The 16284-nt window shown below is 39.2% G+C and overlaps 1 protein-coding gene across 27 annotated transcripts in view; it reads left to right on the top strand.

Annotated features, from left to right (window-relative positions):
- The window catches only part of CERS3 (ceramide synthase 3), a 113925-nt gene extending 101191 nt beyond the window's left edge, over nt 1–12734 (top strand). For all 27 annotated transcript variants that reach the window (XM_023651423.2, XM_023651397.2, XM_023651414.2 and 24 more), the window contains one exon: nt 10514–12734. In XM_023651423.2, coding sequence (XP_023507191.1) covers nt 10514–10675 — 162 coding nt within the window. In that variant the 3' untranslated portion in view covers nt 10676–12734. The remainder of the gene's footprint in view (nt 1–10513) is intronic.
- Nucleotides 12735–16284: the final 3550 nt, after the last annotated feature.

Genomic DNA, 16284 nt, shown 5'->3' with positions numbered 1-16284 from the left:
TTGTAGTTAATTTCTAGTTTCATAGCATTGTGGTCAGAAAAGATGCTTCTTATTATTTCAATCTTCTTAAATTTATTGAGTCTTGCCTTGTTTCCCAGCATATGGTCCATCCTTCAGAATGTTCCATGCGTACTTGAGAAGAATAGTATTCGGCTGTTTTGGGATAGAGTGTTCCATGTATATCTATTAAGTCCATCTGGTCCAGCTTTTCATTTGGTTCCACTGTTTCCTTGTTGACTTTTTGTCTGGATGATCTATCCATTTAAGTGAGTGGAGTGTTGAGGTCCCCTAATATTATCATGTTGTTCTTAATGTCTCCCCTTAGGTTTGTTAATAGTTGGTATCTGTACTTTGGTGCTCCTGTGTTGGGTGCATAGATTTATAAGTGTTATGTCTTCTTGGTAGAGTGTCCCTTTGATCATTATATACTTCCCCTCTTTGTCTTTCATTGTCTTTTTTATCTTGAAGTCTTCTTTGTCTGGTATAAGTATGGCAACACCTGCTTTCTTTGGTTTGCCATTAGCTTCCATCCCTTCACTCTGAGCCTGTGTTTGTCTTTAGAGCTGAGATGTGTTTCCTGGAGGCAGCATATTCTTGAGTCTTGTTCTTTAATCCATCCTGCCACTTTGTGTCTTTTTATTTGAGAGTTCAATCCATTTACATTTAGAGTGATTATTGATATATGAGGGCTTAAGGCTGCCATCTTATCAGTAATTTTCTGGTTCTCCTGCATTTCCTTTGTTTCTCGTCCTGTGTATTTCGGACAATCAATTTGGTTAGGGAGATTTTTATGCTGAATTTCTTAGTTTTCTCCTTATTTATTATTTGTGACTCTGATCTGCTTCTTTGTTTAGTGGTTACCACAAGGTTTTTATGCAAAATCTCGTAGATGAGATAGTCCATTTTCTGATGACCTCTTATTTCCTTAGACTAAACTGATTCAGTCCCTTTCCCCTTACCCTCCTGAGCTGTTTTGTCACATGTTATTCCATCTTGTGTTGTGAGTTTGTGTTTAAAATGACAGAGTGTCTTTGTTTTTGGTGTTTTCCTTCCCTTTATCTCTAATGGTTTGCATGAGCATTTGCTAACCTGTTCTGCTGGATAGCTCCAATTTTCTGATTTTGTCTACTGATTTATCTCCTTATTCAGGGCTTTGTAACCTCTTTCTTCTTGTTTTTCAGGTATGAGGGCCTTCTTGAGGATTTCTTGTAGGGGTGGTCTTCTGGTGATGAACTCCCTTAGCTTTTGTTCATCTAGGATCGTTTTTATTTCTCCATCATATCTGAAGGATATTTTCACTGGATAGAGTATTCTTGGCTGAAAGTTTTTGTCTTTCAAAGATTTTAATACATCATTCCACTCTCTCCCAGCCTGTAAGGTTTCTGCTGAGAAATCCACTGAAAGCCTGATAGGGGTTCCTTCATAAATTACTTCTTTTGCCTTGCCACCCTTAGTATTTTTTCTCTGTCATTGTCTTTTGCCAGCTTCACTACTATATGTCTTGCCATAGGTCTGTATGCCTTGACAAAGTTAGGAGATCTGGTGGCCTCCTTCCCCGGGTTTGGGAAGTTCTCCACTATTATTTCTTTGAACAAACTTTCTACTCCATTGTCCTTCTCTTCTCCCTCTGGAATACCTATAAACCTTGTCTTGCATTTCCTAATTGAATTGGATAGCTGTTGGAGACTTTCTCCATTTCTTTTTAGTCTTAGTTCTTTCTCCTCTTCCATTTGAAGAATTTTCAAATGTCCATTCCTGATTTGCTGGTTTGCTCCTCCATGATATCTGCCCTACTGTTCAGGGAATCTATGTTCTCCTTTATCTCAACCATTGTGTTTTTCATCTCCGATATTTCTGCTTGGTTCTTCTTTATAGTGTCCATCTCCTTTGTGAAGAAACCCCTGAACTCATTGAATTGGCTATCTGTATTCTCTTTTAACTCCATGAGTTTTTTAATGATAGCTATTTTGAATTCTATGTAGGTTATATATTTCTGTATCTTCAGGATTGATTTCTGGATACTTGTCATTTCCCTTCTGGTCTGAAGATTTAATATATTTTTTCATACTGCTAGATGGCATAGATTTGTGTTTCTGCATTATGGTAGTATTTAATTGCCACTTTCACCCTTTGCCACTAGGTGAGGGTCAAGACCTGCATATTCTAGCCCACTGTGAACCTTGTGACAGCTCCAAGTTGCTGGGCTGTGGTACCAGGGGTAGCTGGTCAGAGGAGGGATGTTTACCTCTCCTCCTTCATCTTGGGGGCTTCTCGTTCTGCCCTCGATATCTGGTCTCTTGGAGTGTTGGCTTGATGAAGACACCTCCATGATAGTTAGTCCCCTTTGTGAGAGGCTTTTCCCTGGGGTGTGAGGGACTTCAGGGATCTATAGTGTTCCCTCAGAGGGCCACTGCTCCCTCTACGCTTTCCTCCCTGTGGCTTCATGTAATGCCTATGTTGCTGTCCTTCCGTGAAGAAGAGAAGCATTGTCTTACCTTGATCCACTTACTTAGGGGGGGGCCTCTAGCAGGTCCACCTTCTGACGTGTGGCTGCATGGGTCTCTCAGACATCTTTAGTGTTGTGTGCATGTCCTCTGTTGGAATATATATGTCCTTTTCATTGTATCTTTGAGGGGAGAGTTTACTGGGAGAGCTCACTCCACCATGGTGCTGACATCACTCCTCAAGCTTGACTTGTTTTTGATTTCTATTAAGTGTTGTAATTACTGGGAAATATTTGCAGTTGTTAAATGGTGCTTTGCAGAATATGGATTGTGGTTTATATCTTAAGCTTTTCTGATTTTAGCTGATTATAAACTTTTTTTTCTAACATACTTTAGGCAGTGTTTTTCAAACTGGGTTGCAAATCATTAGTAGGTCGCCAAATCAGTTTCATGGTTCTTGATCATCTTTTTTTTAATGAAATAGAATAAAATTAACATGACAGTGTTTGTCTCACATAGTAAAAATAATTAATTAGGGTTGATTTTCATTATTTCAAATTTTATGCCTAAAAGTCAGTCCTGATGGTACCATGGGTAAAGTCAGATAGGATAAGAAGGTGTGGTGAGTCAGCTGCTCAGCTCAGCAGGAAGAGAGGAGAGGGTGCTTTCTTATACAGAGGGCTGACCTCAAACAGAGTGGGGCGTCTGCCTCCTAGGTGCCCTGTGTCTCAAGTATCTGTGCAGACAATTCGTAGAGCACTGTGATTCAAAGGTGTCTAAGGTTAGAGCAAGGGTTTTCCAGGCTGCCTCTCATAGCTGCGTGGCCTTCTTAAAGTTACTTAACTACTCTAAGCCACAGTTTCCTCTCTTTTAAAGTAAAGAGAATGGCTCCTATGTCCTATGGTTGCTGTGGTGAGGAAATGTTACTGTTCATACTAACTGCTTAGTCCAGCACCCAGCACTTGGATGTTTATAGAATAGATGTTTATAGCACTTTTATTCACGATTGCCAAACTTGGAAGCAGCCAAGTTGTCCTCCAGTAGGTGAATGGATGTGTAAACCTGTGGTACATCCAGACAATGGAATATTATTCAGCAATTTTAAAAAATGAGCTATTAAGCCATGAAAAGACATGAAAGAAACTTAAAAGCATATTACTCAGTGAAGCCAATCTGAAGAGGCTACGTACTATATGATTCCAACTGTATGACATTCTGGAAAACACAAAACTATGAACACATTAGAAAGGTCAGTGGTGCCAGGGGTTAGGATGGGAGTGAGGGATACATAGGCAGAGCACAGAGGATTTTTAGGGCAGTGAAAAAAAGCCCTGTAAGAGTGTCATTGCTGTTACTGTTATAGGTGGCATATACAAGATAAAATTGAATATAGAGTGAGATTTTGTTAATATTTGAATGCCACTCAGTTTCCAAGTTACATTATTCAAGCTTGTATAATGTGCAACCACCTATATATTCATCTAACTCTTACCAGCAGGAATCCTTTCTGAGCTTGATTCATTGTCTAGGGCAGTGGTTCTCCACCCTATTGGGCCCGCATCCCCTTCACTAGCCTGAAATCGAATTCCTAGGTAATGTAACTCGCCTATAACGATAATTTCAGAAAACAATATCATGCCCCAACTATAATAAAAAAGAGATAAGATGAAAGGCATTTTTTTTTTTTGAGGAAGATTAGCCCTGAGCTAACTACTGCCAGTCCTCCTCTTTTTGCTGAGGAAGCCTGGCCCTGAGCTAACATCTATGCCCATCTTCCTCTACTTTATATGTGGGACACCTACCACAGCATGGCATGCCAAGCGGTGCCATGTCCGCACCAGGGATCTGAACTGGCGAACCCCAGGCCGCCGAGAAGTGCAATGTGCGCACTTAACTACTGCTCCGCCGGGCTGGCCCTAAGGCATTTCTGATAAAATATCCTTTTCATGTGTAACATGTGTATGACTACACTCAAGAACATACTCCAGTGGACAGATGCTGTGCTTGCTTATATGTAGACTCACGGTTAATGGGGCAGCTGCAAGCACAGACTGACACAGGCATGTTGTACTGGGGACTGAAATGCCACTGGTAGTGTTGCCATCAGTCATGTGGTTTTCTGAAATTGTAAAGTTCTGAACAAAACAAAGTATAGTTTTCCTTTGATTTATGTAGATAGTTGCATTCCTGGAAAATTGAGAATATATTAAAACCAGGCAAGAATTGCTGTGCTTGAATATAAAATGGAATTAGGTTCAAGGCTTGGATACTTATAAACAGGGTTTCACCTACACACAGGTCAGCAGGACATTTGGATGTCATGCACATTGTAGGATGCCCAACATCCCCAGCCACTCCTCATTAAGTCAGTAATGCTCCCCAAACTTTGTGACAATGAGATTCCATAAATTTCCAAAAGGCCCCATATGGTCCAGGACCTCTTCCTAGAGGTGAGAGTGTTGGAGGATGTAGCTTGGTGCGATGGAGAACATCCTCAAGGACCAGTTTATTTCTCAGCTAAAGCAGCTATTCAAGTCCTGGAGAAATAGGCAGGTATATGCTGGTCTGCTTTTCTGGAGAGAAATTCATTTCTTTGCTCTGATTCAAATTTCCCCCTGTTCCCTACAATAATCTTCTGAGGAAGACTAGGAGACCAAGGGGCACCATCCGTGATGTCAGCCAAGCATGGCCCTTTCCTGAAAGACTCTGTCTGCATGGGGAGCACTTCTGATCCCAGTTCCCAGCATATCACAGAAAAGTGGCCTTTCTCTGCTGCACCTTAAATGATGAGAAGTCAGTTTACGCCTCAATGTTTGCAGTTAGCTTGTTTATTTTGAGACCCTTTCTGTATTGTTGTGGAAAAGAGTATAATGTACAGAGAAGAGCCCGTGAAGTTACATTTCTGTAATTAAGCCAGCAGAATGTGTGTACTTTGATTTTTTTCAAAAGCTGTGTTTGCATGAAGATTGTACACAGAGGAGGTGTTTGGTTACACATACCATGAGAATCTGTGGAGGTGGTCAGTGTTAGTCTGCAGGTCACAAAAGGAAAAAGTAACTAATATGGTTATGGATGTCATTTTGAAAAACGATGTGTGAAGAAACAGCCTCTACCTTCCATATTTTGTTTCTTTCCTAGGCTGGGTTTAATAGAAATGTTTGTGAACTGGATTAGAGGGGGAGGGGCATGTCCAACACTGGCCCCGCCCAGAGCTTGAGTTCTTCATATTGTTTTAATAGTTCATACCACCTTTTATCTTTCGCAATGAAGTCTGGTCTGGAGCAGTTCCATCTCCCTTCCTCAGGGACAATGTTATTCTTCTAGGAGTTTTCCTCACAAAATTCCTTTGAGAACAGTGAGACAAGAGGAGAAACATTTACTTTTAATTAAGAACTGTCCTTGAAGGAGCACCTGCATAAAGAAAATAGAAAACGTCCTGTTACCAACAATGAAAATGTCCCGACAACCAAAATGCCCACGCGTAGTATTTCACTTAGCAGATGTTTGTTGGGAAAAGCATAGTGTTTGCTTTCTAAAAAGAAATACTTTTGAGTTTTATTTTTAAACTTATCAGTAAAATTGGTTTCTTTTCTGTTGGTGTACACTTCTGTGGATTTTAACAAAGGTATAGATTTGTGTAGCCATCATCATAATTAGGATACAGAATAATTCTATCACCCCAAATGACTCCTTCCTCCACCCCAGCTCCTGGCAGCCACTTATCTGTTCTTCATCTCCATAGTTTTGTCTTCTCAAGAATGTCATGTAAGTGACATTAGTGTGTATACAGGAGGTAACCTTTTGAAAGTAGCTTTTTTCACTCAGCATAATGCCTTAGAGATTCACCTAACTTCTTATAAATGTCAATAGTCTGTTCCTATTTATTGGTAGGTAATATTTCATTATATGGACATACCACAGTTTATCCATTTACTGGTTGAAGAACATTTGGGTTGCTTCCAATTTTGGGCAATTATAGATAGAGCCGTTATAAACATTTGTTTTTTTGTGAACATAAATGTTCTCTAGGGTAAACACTCAGGGGAAGGATTGCTGAGACATACAGTAAATGTATATTTTATAATAACTGTCAAACTGTTTGCCAAAGTGTCTGTACCATGTTGCATTTCCATCAGCAATATGTGAGAGTGCCTTCCAGTCACTCTACGTCCTTGTCAGCATTCGGTATTGTTAGTATTTTTAATTTTAGCTATTCTAATGGGTTTGTCATTGTATCTCATCCTGGTTTTAGTTTGCCTTTTCCTGATAGCTAATGATGTTGAACACCTTTTCATGTCCTAATTTGACATCCTGCATCCTCTTTGAAGATGTGTTTATTTTGATATCTTTTCCACACTTTCTAATTTATTTGGTTTTTTTCTTTCTGTTGAGTTTTGAGAATTCTTTATTTTGCATATAAGTCAGATATGGGATTTGGAAATATTATCTCCCAGTTTGCAGTTTATCTTTTTATTCTCTAAATAGTATCTTTCATAGAGCAAAAGTTTTTAATTTTGATGAAATCCAGGTATATCAATTTTTTTAATGGAGTATGCTTTTTGTACCGTGTCTAAGAGCTCATCACCCAACCTAAGGTTATGGGTTTTCTTCTAAAAGTTCTATAGTTTTATATTTAGATTTACAATCCATTTTGAACTGACTTTTGTATAAGTATGACACTTAGATCAAAGTTTACTTTTTTGCCCATGAAATTCTAGTGGTTCCAACATCATTTGCTGAAAAGACTATCCTTTCTCCAGTGAATTGTTTTTGCACCTTTGTCAAAACTCAGTTGGCCACATTTGTGTGAGTCTATTTCTAGATACTCTATTCTGTTCCATTGATCTATTTGTTTATCCCTTTGCTAATATCACCCAATCTTGATTGCTGTAACATTATAGTAAGTCTTAAAATTGGGTAGTTTGAGACCTCCAATTTTATTCTTCTTTTTCAGAATTGCTCTCGCTATTCTAGTTCCTTTGCCTCTCCATATAAATTTTAGAATCAGCTGGTTTATATCTATAAGAAATCTTGCTGAGATTTTAATTAGTATCACATGGAATCTATAGATCAGTTCTGGGAATAACTGACATTTTTACTATGTTGAATCTTCCAGCCCATGAATATAATACCAGCTCAATGCAAGGTTGACATAAGGGAAGCCATATTGTAGAAAAGAAACCATGTTATAACTTTGAATGACCTCTGACTGATTAACCCTGCTGGATATGTGCCATCCAGGAGATCTACCTGCTCTGTAGATTTTATGACCCCTGCTTGTGTATGCACCTCCTAGCTGCAATAAGATGATAACTTTGTTCTTTTGAGTTCCTTAGGAATGTGATGACCCCCGGACAGACAGTCTACACTGATAGCCATCATCAGTGACAACTGAAAGATCTGATGTGGTGACTCCCAGTCTGGAGCACCAGAGCATCAACATTCCTAACCCCCCTCCCTATCACCCACTGGCCTGTATAACTGCTTTGAGATTCTGTGCCCCCTTAAGGTGGATCTTTAGGACACTAGTCCCCCCAGCTTCCAGTTTGCTAGCTTATAGCTTAATAAAATGCCCTTTCTCAGCCACCATCTTGCCTCTTGACAATTGGCTTTTGTCTTGTGGTGAGCAGATCATGCCCTTTGTGTGGTAACAAATGTTGAATGTATTTCCAATTATTTAGATCTTTAATTTCTTTCATCAGAGATTTGTAGGTTTTATATACAGATCCTAATACATACTTTGTTGGATTTATACCTAAGTATTTTATTTTTTGAAACTATTGTAAATGTTACTCATTTTTAAATTTCAGTTTTCAGTTGGATGTCACTAGTCATGTTAGTTTCCCATGGCTGCTGTGGTGAATCACACAAACTTGATAGCTTAAAACAACAGAAAATTATTCTCTCACAGTTCTGGAGGCCAGAAGTCTATAATCAGTTTTGAGCCTAAATCAAGGTGTGGCAAGCCTGTGTTCCCTCCAGAGGCTCTAGGAGAGAACCTTTTCTTTGCTCTTCCAACTTCTGGTGGCTGCAAGCATTTGTTGGCTTGTAGCTACATCACTCCAATTTCTACCTCTCTTTGCATATTGCCACTCCCCTGCCTCAAATCTCCCTGTGCCTCTCTTGTAAAGGCACTTGTGGTAGCATTTAGGGCCCATCTGGATAATCCAGGATAATCTTCTCCTCTCAAGATCCTTAACTTAGTCTCATCTGCAAAAACTTTACCATATAAGGTAACATTCACCGGTTCCAGGGGTTAGGACCTAATATCTTTGAGGACACTTTTCAGTATTCTACATTAGTGTTTAGAAATCAAGATTGTGTGTGTGTGTGTGTGTGTGTGTGTGTAATTTTGTGTGTTGACCTTATGGTGTGCAGCCTTACTCCTAAACTCACTTATTAATTCTAGGAGTTTTTTGGTGGATTCTTTAGGATTTTCTACATAGATAATCATGTCATCTGCTAATAGGGACACTTCTCTTTCTTTCTTTCCAATCTATATGACTTTTATTTCTATTTCTTGCCTTATTATATTGCTAGGAGTCCCAGTTCAATGTTGAAGAGGAGTGGTGAAAGTGGACCTCCTTACCTTATTCCTAATCTAAAGGGGGAAAGCATTCAGTCATTCACCATTAAACCGTTAAGTATGATGTTAGCTTCTATTTCTTCTTTGGCTGAGAAGGTTTTCTTTTTGTAATCATGAATGAATGTTGAATTTTGTCATATGATTTTTCTACATCAATTGATACAATCACCTATTTTTTCCTTTTTTAGATTATTAATATGATGGATTACATTCATTAATTTCCAAATATTGAACCAGCCTTGCATTACTGGGACAAATCCCACTTCATTGTGATATATTATTTTTATACATTGGTGGTTTTGACTTGGGTTATTTTGTTGAGGATTTTTATGTCTCCGTTCGTTAGAGATATTGGTCTGTAGTTGTCTTTTCTTATACTGTCTTATTCTGGTTTTGGTATCGGTAATTCTGGCCTCATAAAATGAGTTGGGAAGTCTTCCCTATTCTATGTTCTGGAAAAGAATATGGAGATTTGGTGTTATTTCTTCTTGATGTGTTTCATAGACTTTGCCAGTGAAATCCTCTGGGCCTGATGATATTCTTTTTCAGAAGATTTTTAACTACAAATTTAATTTCTTTCAAAGAAAGAAATTAAATAGTTACAAGACTATTCAGATTACCTATGTCATCTTGAGTGAATTTTGTTAGTTTGTAGTTTTTGAAGAATTGGTCCATTTCATCTAAGTTGTTGAATATACATGCATGAAGTTGTTTATAGTTTTCTGTTATTGTTCTTGTAATATCTGCAGTAGCGATAGTCATCTCCCCTTTTTATTTTCTGGTAATTTGTGCCTTCCTTCTTTTTTCCTTTGTCAGTCTTCCTAGCAATTTATCAATTTTGTGGATCTTTTCAAAAAAACAGGTTTTGGTTTCATTGCTTTTCTCTGTTGTTTTTTCTGTTTTCAATTTCATTGACTTCTTATCTTATCTTTCCTTTTGCTTGATTGTGGCTTATTTTGCTCTTCTTTTTTTCTAGTTTCTTAAGGTAGCTCTTCTTTTTTTCTGGTTTCTTAAGTTAGAAGCTTGAATTATTTGAGTCTTTTCTAATCTAGACATTTAATGCTCTAAATTTCCTTATTAGCACTATTTTAGCTACATTTGACAAATTTTGATATGTTGTATTTTCATTTTAGTTCAAAATATTTTCTAATATCCCTTGAGACTTACTCTTTGACCCATTATTTCTAAGAGTGTGGTTTAATTTCTAAGTGTTTTGAGTTTCTCCTATTATATTTTTTATTTTGATTTCTACCTTAATTCCGTTATGACCTGACACATACTTTGCATAATTTCAATTCTTTAAGTGTGTTGAGGTGTGTTTATGACCCATGATATGTTCTATCTTGGTGGATGTTTGATTGTTTGGATATTGGGTTTTCTGTGAAGGGAGCCATACCTCTAAACTGGGGCCATTTGTTTATTTATTCACTCAAGACTCTTACTGGAAGGTTGTCACTCACAGCCCATTCTTTCCTTTGTCTAGAGCACACAGGATGTGAGGAGTGATGATGAGGAAGAGGAGGAAGAGGAAGAGGAAGAGGAGGAGGAGAAGGAAGAGGATACCAAAGACAAAGAGAGCGACTGTTTGAAGAATGGCCTTGGGGCTGACAGGCACCTCATTCCCAAGGGTCAGCGTGGCCATTAACTTGAAACCCAGTAGCTCCTGGGGCACAGTGAGCTGCAAGGGCTGCTGGAAGCTGGAAGTGCTCCTCCCATCTCTGTGGCCTACAGGACCCCGGGGGCCCCAGATTCTGCCCTTCCCTTTTTCTAACCACCACCTTCTTTTTGCCCCCCGCAAGATGTATGTAACAAAATGTTGTTAACTTGTGTTAAAATGTTAAGTGTACACGTCCCCGTGGATTTTACTGCAGTCAGGACTCAGACTGGACAGAGATTTCAAGATTTTCGCCAGAGAACCGTTTTAGTTCTGATTGTGTTCATTCATGCATTTGAGAATTCAGGCTTTTTCAGGAGCTCACTTCATTGCAGGCTTTTTTCCTTCCCACCTTGCCTGTCCTCAGGATGGTTTGAGAAGTGCTAAGTTGACCCACTTTTTCTAGGTGTATTGGGCCACAGAGAGTGCTCATCTCCCACGAATGAGCGAGAGGTGGCAATGGGACAGTGGCAGAAGGACCAAACCAGGAGCTGGGCTTCCAGGGCTCACAGGCCGCTTCCTGCCATGGGCAGTTTTTAAACCTTCCAAGCCTTGGTGCTCCATCTCTCCAGTGGGAGAGTGCTCCCTGCCCTGCCTACCTCACGAAGTCAGAGGGAGGACCCCATGGTAGAAGTGACAGTGCAGGCCACCAACCACAGTGTTCTTGTTACCTGGCCGTCTTTCACTGTGAGTCCAGCTCTGTGGGGGAGAGAGAAACATGGCTAAACGTGCACTGAATGGGCCTGAATGATCTTAAGAAAATTCCTTTTAAATGTGTCTAGAGATACCTGGAAATGCAAATACCCAGACGATTGTTTCCCTTTTATTTGTTAACTATTTATTTGTTAGCAACCAAGGGTAATTCTCAAATTCCTGGAATTTTCCCTCAGGCCCCATGGCCCAGGGGAGGGAGTTTGGGCCCTATTCCTTCCTGACTTTTGCTGGGCCCTCACTTTTCCCTGCTGCTGCCCTGAGCCTCTCCCTGAGCTTCAGTGGCTGTTGCTTCCCCCTGGCGCCTCTCCCGGGGAAGTGGACCAGGTCAGGTTGCTGCCTGAGCCGTTAGCACCATGGGAGCCGGAGCCTCTGGGGCTGCCCTGCATCTGAGCTCCTGACCACAGGAAGCCTTGGAGAAGAGAGAGGAGGCTACACTGTCCACCTCTGCTACCCAACCCAACCAGACTGCCTCACAGTGAAACACAGCAGCAAAAGGCTGGAGAATCACCCTGAGCAATGTCCAAGGGCAGGCGCTAGAGTCAGTGACAGCTCCCAGGCCCACCTGAGGAGGACAGGGGCTGGCAGGTCAGTAGCACTCTCAGCCCCCAAAGGGGGCACACTCCTGAGCCCAGTGTGCGGGGCAGACCGCAGAGACTTCTTCCGTTTCTGCCCGCAGAAGGGAGGCAGAGCCTTGCAGAGAAGGAGCCCGAGCAGATACGCAGCCTCCCCTCCCCACCCCAGCCCCTCACATTTTTTTTGGTCACATTTGCACCTTCATCCTGTTTTGCTTGGGACCTGTATTATAACTCCAGGTGGGAGCTGGGTCTGTGGACTGCTAGAGCATCCGCACAGGCTCCCCTCCGGGCGGCCATGGCCCTGGAGCGAGAAAGGCACTGTACATAGAAACGGTGTCTGTGTTTTTTGTTTTTTAATAAAAAGCTGTTTTGAAAACTTTCAGGCTCAACCAAAACCAAAACCAAAAACCCTTGAGAATTCTTTACTCAACAAAATCTGTTTTTGAGGAATCGTTAGAACAATAGAAAAATGTGTGTCAAGTTTTCTCTGCCTAATATTTGCTTTTATGAGCAGAGTAATACATGTACTATATGTATAATGTTATGTGATAAATCTCAAGTGCCTCCACTCATCTGGGGGCTTAGCTGTTGAACTCTTGTTAATATTATGTTATTATTATTTTGGTGGAAGAAGATCACACTAAGATAATATTTTTTATGTTTCCAGTTTACAGACTATTTTTTCCTTGATATCTTTTGGTCTTGTCCCTGTACCAAATATATTCTTGCTTAAGGTAAAAAATTGTTTATTTGCTGCTCTATCCTCCAGTTCTTTATTTCTTATTTGAACGTTGAAGATAAAATTGTGTTGTGCCCATTTCAACTCTCTCTGATACAGGTGGAGCCCTAGGCTACCTCTTAAGGGTAGATATGCATTTTTGTAACATCCTTTAGGGCTTTTGTGGTTACTTTTTAAGATAACTTCTCTTTCTACAGGAAATAAGGGCTCTATACCAGATGACTTCATATAAATGCAGTCCGGTGTGCCACCAATATTATCGTAACAGTGATGGCCTACAATAAAACCAAGACAGCAGCCAGCATGCGTGCTGACTGAGTAGATGCAGCACACACATTTCTTGGCTTCTTGGAGATCATCACTGGTCTCATCAAGTAGTGGACACAAAGATTTTGCAGTCCTCTAGAAACATCCTGCCAGGAATCAGAGGGAATAGCAAGGAGAACAAAGCCAAGTTAGGGCATTAGGGCAGCTGGTCTTGGGTACCAGCCACCAGACACCTGATTGGGCTGAGCCTCTTGGTTATGGCCAGTGTACACACACAGATACCTATAGGCTGGAGTCTACCCAGGTCATGGCATCTGGGCCCTGTGACACAAGGCACTGTTGAAGTACTAGGAAAGGGGACCGATCTTAAAAGTCTTTTCTCAGCCATCTTTTCTGTACCCTTCAAAGGTAGAGGAGGAAGTGGGATCGAGATTGATGTTCCACTGGCTGTCCATCAGAATTACCTGTGGAGCTTCAAACACACCTGGCCTGTTGCCTGCCCCACATTTTGATTTAGTATTTCTGGCGTGAGAAACAGAAATCCACATTTTGACTGAGTCCCGGCGCATCTGAAGAACTGTCAGGATTCTGTGTGACCCCACCTGCTTGTATTCCTACTAGCAGTTTCATACACTAATAGATGGGAAAATGCAGTGATATAGAATATTTAATCCAAAATAAATCCCGATAAAATAACAAAAGAGAAAAGGAAACATGAGAACAGGCAAGAAAAATAGAAAACATTGTGGGAGTTTTACAATGGTGCATACAATGGTAACTTTAAACCCAAATTTATTAGTCATTATATCCAATGTGAAAACAAAGAGTACCAGATTGGATTTTTAAAAATCCCAACTATATGCTGCTTATAAGAGATACACTGTAAACATAAGGAAAAAGAAATGTTGAAAGTAAAAGGACAGAGAAAAGTGTACCATGCAAACTCTCTCCCCAAAAAGCTGGCGTGGCTCCTCCAATGTCAGACCCAGGCAAGAGGGACTGGTGGGCATGAAGAGGAGTGTTTCCTAACAATGAAAGGGATGGATCCACCAGGATATATAAGAAATGTACATCTGTATACACTGAAGAATATAGCTTTTAAAAATGTAACAAAAAATTTTACAGAGTTAAAAGGAGTAACAAAATCATAATCGTGTTTGAGTGGTTTCAGCACACCTTTCATATCTGATAGAACAAGCAGACCAAAAAGCAATAAGGACATAGAGGATTTGAACAACGAAATGAACAAAATTGACCTTTTTGACATATACAGAACACTGCACCCAACAATTGCAGGATACACGTGGAGGAACATTTCAAGTGCACATGGAACATTTACCCAAATTGACCAGATGATAGACCTTAAAGCAAATCCCAAAACATGTCAAAGGTTTGCAATCATATAGATTATGATCACTGATCACAGTGAAATTAAGCTAGAAATCTAAAACAACAAGATAAATAGAAAAATCACCACATATTTTTAAGTTAAGCAATGCACTTCTAAATAAGGTTTACAGCAAAGAAGAAATCACAATGATAATAAAACATTTTAAACTGAATTATAATAAAAATAACAAAATGTATATAGGATTCAACCAATGACAAATTTAAATTATCATGAAAATTTATAATATTAGAAGCTTTTATAAGAAAAAGGCTTATGAAAATCACTGATCTAAATGTCTCAAAAAAAGTAAGAAAGGAAATTAATAAAATAGGAAACGTATCATAGAGAGTATCAAAAAAGCAAAAGTTGGTTCTTTAAAAGAAAAGTTTATAAAATCCTAGCAAGATTGATCAAGAAAGACACAACCAATATTAGGAATGAAAGGATCTGTCACTATAGCTCAAGCCAACATTGAACAGATGATATGAGAATATTATCAGCAACTTTATGTCAAAAAATTTAAAGATGTAAATAAAATGTTTACGTACCCAGAAAAATACAACCTGTCAAAATGCGCACAGGAAGAAATAGATATCTAAAGAGTCTTCTATACAAAACAAAATGAAATCTGAAATTTTAAATCTGCCCCCAACAGAAAGAATCTTTAGACCCAGATAGCTTATCCAGTGAATTCTTGCAATATTTAAGGAAGAATTAACACAAGTATTACACAAACATTTCTGGAGACAAAAGGAAGAAACACTTCCATGCTTGTTTTATAAGGCTAGCGTAATCTTGATGCTAAAATCTGACAAGAATTTTAGGAGAAAAAACCCCAACAACTATAGACTAAGTCATTCATGAACATAGAGGCAAAATTCCTAAACGAAAGCAAACTGAACTCAGCAACATGTCAAGAGGTAGTGCGTGACAGACAGGGTGGGATTATTTCAGGAATGCATGGTTGATTTACTGTTTGAAAATCAATGTTCACCATTTTAAAAGAATAAAGGAAGAAGCCGTATCTTCAAACGCCTTGGATAAAATTCAACATTCATTTATTAAAAAAGGAAAAACTCACAGAAAAGTAGGAAGGAACCTCCTTAATCTGATAAATAGCATCTTCAAAAAGCATAAAGCCAGCATCATATAACGCTATACTGGCGAAAATATGGAAAGCTTGCCCCCCGGGATTATGACTGAAGCAGGTATGTTCATTATGTTCAAGGACGCTCATCATCCTGAGTATATTCTACATGTTATTTTTCATTTTTGTCAATGTAATATTTCAAGAAAGAAAAATTGTGAGGCTCAAAAGGAAGAAATAAAAAGTGTTGTTGCAAGTGTAAATGCAAAAACATCCCAACACACATTGTGTATGTGTTTGCATGTATGTGTGTGCATGTGTGTGTAAGGTTATACAGAAATGCCAAGGAACAAGTCTGGCCAAGAGAGGCTTAAAAGGAATGAAGTGGGAGAACTCATTCTACTAAATAGCAAGACTTATTGTAAAGCAGTGTGAAATCAGTACAGGGATAGACAAATAGGACATTGAAATCATATGAAGTGCAGGAACAAACTCATGCATATATGGATGGTTGCATATCCTTAAGGATAAAAATTAAACTTGACCCCTACTTAACACCATACACAAAATAAATTCCAGGTTTTTTGTACTTCTAAGTGTGAAAGGTAAAATAATAAAGCTTTGAGAGGGCATCTTCATGGCCTTAAGCTGGACAAAGAGTTCTTAAACAAACAATACATAAAGCATTATCTATTAAGGAAAATATTAATGAATCAGATTAAATGAAAATAAAGAACTTCTAATTCTAAACAGACCATTAAGAGAATGAAAAAGCAAGCCATAGAGTGGGAGAAAATATTTGCAACACTTAGAACTAACAAGGGGTTC

The sequence above is a fragment of the Equus caballus genome, chromosome 1, assembly GCF_041296265.1.
Source record: "Equus caballus isolate H_3958 breed thoroughbred chromosome 1, TB-T2T, whole genome shotgun sequence".
Classification (NCBI taxonomy): Eukaryota; Metazoa; Chordata; class Mammalia; order Perissodactyla; family Equidae; genus Equus; species Equus caballus.
Note: the sequence above shows the minus strand (reverse complement) of the source record. Positions and strands in the feature narration are given on the sequence as shown.